Source organism: Pholcus phalangioides, unplaced genomic scaffold (genome assembly GCF_987345545.1).
Source record: "Pholcus phalangioides strain wild (caught in Gottingen) unplaced genomic scaffold, Ppha-v1.0 ptg000015l_1, whole genome shotgun sequence".
Classification (NCBI taxonomy): domain Eukaryota; kingdom Metazoa; phylum Arthropoda; class Arachnida; order Araneae; family Pholcidae; genus Pholcus; species Pholcus phalangioides.
In genome coordinates this window covers 53,843,777-53,852,910 of record NW_028301608.1, presented here as the reverse complement: position 1 = coordinate 53,852,910, position 9,134 = coordinate 53,843,777, and the positions used below count along the sequence as shown (strand labels likewise).

Here is a 9,134-nt window from a genome sequence, read left to right as displayed (position 1 = left end):
GCTACTTTCTCTAATGGTTATATATTTGGATCATGAGTTAGGGAGGGACAGCTGCCCCGTACGGAAAATTTGAGGGGGGTGGCAATTTTAGTGACAAAAATGTATGAAAGCACTTTGTTGTGATTCTGGGAGTTGGAAAATCAAGCCGCAAAAATTAGCGCCCACTCCTCCGGGGCACCATGTCCGCCTGTCCCCCCCCCCCCCTAGTTGCGGCCCTGGTCATCAATACGCATATTTTCAGTTCACACAAAGAAAACCTTCTATGTTTGGATAAACATGACTAATCGCCAACCGATATTATTTCCTAGGACTGTAAAAGCAATAAAGAAAAATTTGTAAAAAGCAAAAAAATTACGGTATGTTTTTTGTGTAAAAAAACATAAGGGCATGTTGCAAAGGGACATGCCCTTGAACATGCACATGAACTGAGCCCGTGATAGTAGTATAATACTAAGTAGTATATTTCATTTTGTGCACAATTTTGCAAGTGTTGTTTTATTTCTTTAGCGTATTACTAAGGTTTTTGATTGTTAGTTGAGAGGTTAGTACACAAACCTCTAGCAATACGATTTGACTTCCTTCTGGGACGGCTGCCTTTAGGATTTGGCACCAGACTGCACAGGCTCAATTATGTCCATTTTCGTGCATAAAATGGCCGTGCAATGATAAAAAAAACCACCTAAATAAAGAATGTGGGGGGGGGGGAACACATTGTTACAGGGGGAGCCTAGCGAGCTATAGCAAAGGGCGGCAGGTTTGAGGAATGAGTGGCCGAGAAAATTAGTAGAATGTGAAAAGAGTGGCAAAATCATAAATCAGTTTCTGCCTAGAGAGTGAGTGACCTAGAGCAGGGCTTGACAAATCAAAAAATAATTTAAGCACCAACCAAATTTCATTGGAGCCAAGCATTTTTTATTAAAATAATGGCTTTATTTTGAAAATAATGCTTTTTTTTCAGCTTATCTAGGACTCGGCAACCCTTCTCCATGTTGGTAGACACACTGACATAATTACCAAAAACTTTGTTATCCTGACACTTCAATTTAGCAATCAAACATATAATATTTTTAAGCACCGATGCCAAATTTCTATATTCGTCATAGTGACCTGGTGCCTGGGAATTGTGAAACCCTGACTTAGAGCGTGTGCAAGTACGTGGATGACCAAAAGAGAAAGCGAGTGACCCCAGGTCGGTGAGCGATCAAAAGCGTGACCTAGAATTGTTGTAAGCGTGTTAATGACCAAGCAAAGAACTACAGAGTGAGGGACCTGGTTAATGAGCGATCAAAATCGTGACCTTGATCGGGTGCAAGCAATGACCAAAACGTATGATCAAATTTATGATCAAACAATGACCAAAATTACGATGACCAAAACGTAACCTAAAGCGCGACTATGCCAGGTCAGTGAGCGATCAAAATCGTGGCATAGAGCGTATGCTATCATGTGAGTGACCAAAAGGGGGGAACGTAGAGATTGCGTGAGCACGTGAATGACCGAAGCAGTATGCCAGCATGCGAGTGGCCCAAAGCGTGATTTACTGATTTACAGACACAGGCGTTTTCACAGGAGCGGGAGTCCAAGACGGATATTTCCCAGGGTGGTGAATTCTAGGAATAAGTGGTCAAGAATATTAGAATAGAATGGAAGACGGGAGGCAAAACAGTAAATACGCCTCTGATTGTTGCCCGATTGTAGTAGTATCTGAGCATGAGACTTCCTCATTTTCTACGGATCTAGCGTTTTGATAAACATCTGCTGTTACTACCAACTGGGGTTAGGATTATTGATAAGAAGACAGTCAACGTGAGCAAAAAAGGCACGGCTGTAATTTGTTCAGGGGATTTATGTCCTTTCATTGTCAAGTTTGAAAAACTCATTTTCGCAAAAGGGACACTTCCACATAGTGATTTTACCTCTCTTTTTCTTACGAAGCAGATAATACCTTATAAGTGGGCTGTTTTTATGGGAGTGTTCCAAATAAAGTACACTGGCACCGGATTAGTACGTGAATACATACAACAAAATTGATTGTAAAGTTTTCGTATGGCTCCCAAATCGAGTTTTCTATCGCTTCTAGGTAGTGCATTCAGAAAATGGCCAGCCCCTTTTCTTCCCCACAGATACGATCTTATCCAAAGGTCAACGTTAGTTTTACTAATAGATATTTTTCTTCAAAACTCACATTCCATTTCTATCCAAACATGAATAGGTTGACCTTTTTCCTTACTCTTGAGAATTTTAAATATTTATCATTTCTATGTTTAAGTTGTCAATTATCGATTTGAAGCATCACTTTCGATTTGGAAAATGCCTAAAGAAAGCCTCGTGTATGAAGAAATTCGTCGTATTTTGTTTGATGAGGATTCAGGTGATTCCGATTCTCCAATTGAAAGTTCCGACAGCGAGTATATAGTCACGAACAAGAGACCACAAGTACACGTATATCATAGCTATAAGGAGATAGGATAGTGGATAATATATCGTCATAAGCAGAGGCGTAAGCAGGGAGGTGCATAGAGGATCCGTATCCCCTCCTCCAAGTCAACCAAAAATTAGAAAAAAATTATTTCGGTAAAAAAATGCTATATCGAAACCAAATACCTTTCGTATGTTATGTTAACCAATAAGAAGGGGATTCCCTCTCTGATTACTTTTTATCACAAGCATAAGCGTGGACAAAGATCATTGGCGAACGGGGGGGGGGGGAATATTGAGGTTCTAATCCCTCCCCTCAAACAGAGATTATAGTGTTATTTTGCAGGAAAAAACGTAACCTCCCCCCCAGAAGGAAAAAATTTTGAACCCCTACCCCCTCGAGAAAATTCTGCAGACGCCTATGACGGAGATACACTGAAAATGCAAGAGGGCCACAGTTGGGAGGAGGGAGGTTGAATTACGATTGAAGGGTTATCCGTATATTTGTGAATATCATGTCGCTTTTGTATGCATGGGTAAACATAATGCCCTTCCATATCACCCCCCCCCCCAATCACAAGAAGAGTTGGAGGAAGTTCAATATGGCTGGAACTAGAGGCACAGTAGCAGGGTGAAGGAGATATACTGTGCATAAGCACTTTTTGCAACTTTGAAAGCGGAAAAATTATGTTTATCCCCTCACCTCCAATACGTTGCGATCATGTTCCTAGTTGTACGCCTGTAAGTTTCAACGTATCACCAGCAACAAGTGTGCGAAAATATTTCGTTACATCTTCACTTTTTGTTTTCTAATGGAGGAGGCGAACCAGAGCCGTAACTAGGGGGGGGAGCAGACGGATCTCGTGCCCCTCGCGCTGGACCAGAGGGGGCGCAAATTTCATTCTCAAACCTTACCTTCAACAATACAAAGGGGTGCCAAAATGCGCACTTGCCCCAGGTGACCAAGCATCTGGTTGCGGCCCTGGGGAGAACGTCAGTTATTCGTAATTTCTCTGACAGAACCAAAAATAAATTAGATTCCTCTTTTGTCGGCAGAATTTTGCCAATATTTTTACTCCTCTGTCTTTGTCAAAAGTCGGCATAGCACAGACACTCCACTCAAAAAAATGACACCAGGCTGAACCCAATTTCATGTTTTTACAAGCTTCGTACTGTCGCCCTTCTCGTAATCAAAAATCAACGAATACACCCCTTTCCCCTCCTGATGCTAACGTAAAATTGGAATGGGGCCTGAATTTCTTTTGGTAAAGCTTATTTGTTTTCATATCGAGATACACGAAATTTTATATCTGGAAGCACTTGTCTTTTCTAATTTTTGAAGTTGTCTTTTGAATTAAAAATTCATATATTAATAGTTCACTTCTACAAAATTATAAAAATCGAGAAAAGGAAAAAATAATTGGCAAAGTTGGCGAGAATATCTTGAAGAGAAAGGGCGATATACCGCCGCTCACGAATAAATAACTAACCGGACCTTCAGCTGGACCCGTATACGCGTACAGGGATAAAATTAACTCGTATGCATATATACATGTCTTTCATGAAGAAAAAAGAGTTGAGTGCCTACTCCTTTACATAAAAGAAAAATGCTGTATAAAGAAGGGTGATTTCAGTTTACAATTTGTCTCCACAGGGTATCTTGAAACGAAAAAATGAACAGCAACGCTGTGGCCGGCATGAATAGGAACTGAATGGAAGGAAGGACGGGGGAATAGGTGAGAGGTGAAAGTTTGGACGAGTCCATTTCAGAAAGCAAAAATAGGTTATTTTCACGAACCTCCCAGTACCCTTCAAGAATCGGTAAAGGGTTAAAACCGATTCTGAGTGGATAGATGGAAACGAGGAAATATTCCTCAGCTGGGATTTGAACATCGAGCTTATATTACTCGATGGCACTGAGCTATAACATAACATAACATAACATAACATAACATAATTTATTTGTCCCCAGTCAATTTCAATAATGCTATACAAATTAGAGTTTACAATTAAATTACATATTTACAATATTTGACAGAAAATGCAAAGAGAAAGAAAAAAATGTTTGAAAGGACTCGGTAGAAAATAGTTAATTCATAATATGGTGAAGAAAGCTGGGACAGGGAAGAGAGCAATAGCTAAAAGCTAGTAAAATGCTCTCGACCCTATGACATCTTTGCTCTTGCGATACACGTAAATCTTCTTATTTCTTTTGACCTGAAAGAAAGATAAAAAGAACGAAGTATATCGGACAAATAGGTGCAAATATATTTATTTATTAAATAAAAAATGAAATTATGGCAACCCAAAGCTAATATGAGAGAATTTCATTCTACGCGTTTTTTTTTTCACTTTAATTCAATGGCAAATTTTTAAATAATACAGAGAAAAAGCTAGACAAAAATAATAATTAAAATAAATAGCATCTACACTTGATGTTAACGATCCATATAACCAAATCGAATTATTGTTTCACTTAAATTTACCTGTCGGAATTATTTATTATTTGCTATAGAAAATTTGATATCAGGATAAATTAATTTTTCATTCATTGCGTAATATTTGTTTAAATTTCATTTAATGTCTTCCCAATCATTAATTTGTTAATGTGACATTGCTATTGTGGTACTTTGCTAACCACAGTTAATGAAAAAGAAGGAAAGTAGCTTTCACCAACAAAGGAGTTTGTCTCAGTTTCTGTGAAAAGTTCATAATTGTTTGTATAATTAGTTCAGAAGAAGGAGCCAGCAAAAAGAATTAATTTTTTAAGAAAGACCAAGCAAATCACTTTACAAGGGTCGTTGTTAAGGGGGGGGGGATATAAAAAAAGTATGGATAAAGTAGAGGTGCTGATAAGGACACGAATGGGGGACCCCATGCCGATTACAAAATCCGGTAATGTCCCTTCAACAGTTTGTTGTTACTTATAGCTCGATGGACATTGAGATAATATAATCTCGAGATTATATTATCGATCGATGGATTTTGAACCAAGACCTGCAGAGACCTTAGAGGCAGGGCCGTCTTAACGCATGGGCCCACCCGGGCATGGCCCGGGGGCCTCAAGAGTAAAGGGGCCTCACGAAAATGAGATCTAGTTAAAATTTTCTAGAATTTATCTAGTAGGGTCTCAAAAAAACCTTTTGGCCCGGGGGCCCATGATGATGTTAAGAGAGCCTGCTTAGAGGAGAAATACTTTATTTCTCCTATGGCAGAGACTGATGAGTCAAACACTCAGATTCCAAGCAATTGTGGCTTATGGTTTCACAGTGGCAAACCTCAATTTGAATGGAGTTTAGCCCTTCATTTCCAGCTAGGAAACACTTTTTTTTAAACATTTAGCATATATTTTGCATTTTCAGCAATAAGTGACAATTTGTTTTTGTTGCAACCATTGAGAAGAAATATTGAGAAGAATATAAAATATATATACTTATTTCTCCTCTAAGGTTGCAACTAATAATTCTTCCTGCATTCACCATTTGCAAATCCCATACATGTACCAACGAAATATGGTCATTACATCAAGCTACCAACAAACTTGATGCAGACTACCTCTAGAATATTTCTAAAGAAACATGTTTTAAACGAATTTAGAAAAAGAAAAATTTCAAAGAAATATTGTTTTTAAAAAATTTCTAACAACAGAAAAAAAAATGAATTTTTTTTAATAAACTGAAAGAAGCAGTGGTCATTACCATCATCATCAACGTGATTTTGTAGTCATTGTTTACATTTTTTGTTTTCAATCGAAACCAAATTTCGCTTTTCTGTCGTCTGTAAGAAGAAAAATATGTTGCGACGCGTATTGTCGTCATCGCCGGGATATCCCAAGCACTTCTGTCGTCTGATGTCGAAGAGATCGTTTTGCAGCGTTGTCGAAAGTAAAGATTCTCCAGCATCTTCAGAACACGGTCTTGTCAACATCTCCGACAGTTGCGTGCGTCGTTTGAAAAAAATCGCCGGATCGGAAGAAAATTCTAATTTCTTGAGGGTAGCGGTCGATGGCGGCGGATGCTCGGGGTTTCAGTACACGTTTGAACTCGATTCCGTCGTCAATCCCGACGACAGATGCTTCGAAAAAGACGGGATTAAAGTCGTTATCGATGAAACGTCGTTGCCGTTTCTCGAAGGAGCCACCATCGACTACCAGGAGGAACTGATCAAAAGCTCTTTTCGCATAGCAAATAATCCTAAAGCTGCCTTCGGGTGTTCTTGTGGTTCTTCTTTCGCATTGAAGACAACGGATAATATTTTTGAAAGATGACGCCACGTGTATGAAAAGCGTCGTTGTGTGTGAACTCAATATTTGTATAGAAACTCAGTTCATATTAAATTATATAATCTAGTTGAATATATATGACTTCGCATAGCTTTATTTACACTTTGTATCACTCTGTCATTTTTTTTGGTCGCACTTGCTTGCACATTTTTTAGGTCTCTCTCTGACCTGGTACCTCACTCTCTAGGTTACTCTTTCAGTCATTTACATGCTTGCGCACACCCTAAGTCATTCTTTTTGTTGCTCACTGACCTGGTCTCTTGTGCTCTAGGTTACTCACATTCTTGCATAAACTCAAGATCACTCTTTTGTCGCTGACTAACCTGGTCCCTCACTCTTTAAGTCATTCTTTTAGTTATTACAATCAGACTGCATAGTTTAGTTATGCATTGTCTCCTAGTCACTTTCTTTAGTCATGCATGCTTGCACACTCTTTTAGTCATTTACATGTTTGTGAACTATTTCGTCACTCACCTGCTTGCACTCTAGGTTACTCTTCCGGCCACTCACGTGCTCTAAGACTGCGATTATCGATAAAAGTTTTGTAAAAGATATTTTGCAAAACATATAAAAAACAACCAGTAAACCTATTGATTACATTTGCTCAAATGTGTTACCAATATGCTTATTGTGTATTTTTCAAATTCTTTTAAAGTACTTTTATAGTGTAATCCTGGCAAGACCGTCTTAAGAATATCATGGGTCACTGGGCAAACCAGTTTTTCTGAAGCCCCCACCTGGCTAAAAATACTTGCCTACCAATCAGCATGCCTATTATAAAAATTTTAACTAGATATCATTATCTTGAGGTCCCTGGGCTGGCCCATACATTAAGACAGCACTCAATTCTGGTCTAAGTTACATGATTGCACCAGTTTTGGCCATTCATACTTTGTTCATCAACTTTCTAGTTTACTCATTGACCTAGTTTCCTCGCCTCCAGGCAGAGGCACATTCATGATTTTACCTGCTGTGAGCAAATCAAATTTTTCTGCCCTCTACTCTTTCAACTAATTTTTTCTTCACTACTCATTCCTTGAACTTGTTGCCGCTCCCCTCACCTGTAAATATGCCTCTGATGCTGGCGATATTGATGTGTGCCAGTTTGGTGCTTTGGAGATTACTCTGGGAAGCCGCTAGTGATAAAAGGTTGAGGACCACTGCAGGACAGCATAAAATGTAAAAATCCCTGCTGTACAGGTAGGTTAACTATAGCTAGGGTCATAATTTAGCTTGATGTCGCAGAAGCGAACCCATGGCGGATCAAAAATTTGGTTATTTTGAAAATAATATATTAAGAGCCAAATAAAGCAGGGCGTGACAAACACTGGGGTTCGGGATGATAAAACAATTGTTATCCCTTTAAGACCGAGCTCGATCAATTGTGCGGGTGGAATATACTTAACAAATATTCATGTTTTCAAAAATTTCCCGGTCTTAAAGGGCTATTGGAAAATGAACTTTTCTTTTGTGTAGGGTAACTGAGTTGGAGATCAAGAAGCAATATAAAAGTTGTTTTAGAGTTTATTTCAACGTTTCTACCAACATTGAAAAGGGTCGCTATATCCTGGAAAGTTTAAAGAAATAATGATGCTTAGCTGCTAAGAAATTTGGCTGGTGCCAGAACTTAATAATTTAATCAGTAATTAATCAAACTTTTTCTGAATTAGTGTTAAAATATTTTCATCACTAACCAAAACTGATAATTAAAAAAAATTTCAGAAAATAATTTTTGTCCCTCTTCAGAGCTAAACTCTTGGGCCCCCCCCCCCCCCACTACCTTTCCATTAAGATGTCACTAAATTATGAGAGTTTATGAAGTTCCCCAATTTGGCCAGCTGTGTCTAAAAGGTTGAAGACCCCTGCTCTACTGTATTGACATCACTGTCCTGTCCATTCACCCCCACCCCTTTAAGTATATCTCTGCTTATACTAAGGTAAAGAATTTGTGCATCCTGATAAACACACAAGGTGAGGTCTCCTATGAATTGAAATTGAACCAAATTAACAAAATATTTCAGCTACAGAGCAAATAGAAACCAAATTAGCCAACAAAAGAATGCCTATTCACCAAATGTTGCCAAATAGTGGATCAATCTAGTTGAACCTTCTCATTGAGCTCTGATAAAATGTTACGAAATCTGATTGAAATCATCAGGTGCTAAACCACTGGACGTAAAGCCAGTGACTGACTAATCATAAAAACTACAAAACTTTATTGGTATAACAATCTTGATCATGATAGTTATTGCATGCAACTACAAAAAACATGGAAACATTAAAAAAATGTTTTTAATTGTTCAAATAGTGGACATACATATTTATCTGTTGAACAACGTCCAAATAAAACTATTCTAGAAACATAATTAAAATATCAACAGAAGTATTTTTATTTTTACCGAGACAAAAACTCATCCATGTATTTTACATAGGA

At 38.3% G+C, this 9,134-nt stretch overlaps 1 protein-coding gene across 1 annotated transcript; it reads left to right on the top strand.

The window, feature by feature from the left end:
- The first annotated feature begins 6,136 nt into the window (after positions 1-6,136).
- On the top strand, positions 6,137-7,136 carry LOC149076230 (iron-sulfur cluster assembly 2 homolog, mitochondrial). The gene has a single exon (XM_089245508.1). It carries the CDS (start codon positions 6,212-6,214, stop codon positions 6,683-6,685), a length of 474 nt encoding a protein of 157 aa, XP_089101634.1. The 5' UTR covers positions 6,137-6,211; the 3' UTR covers positions 6,686-7,136.
- Positions 7,137-9,134: the final 1,998 nt, after the last annotated feature.

Coding starts and splice junctions, on each gene's coding strand:
- LOC149076230 (XM_089245508.1), top strand. CDS start 6,212: ATGTTGCGACGCGTATTGTCGTCATCGCCGGGATATCCCAAGCACTTC.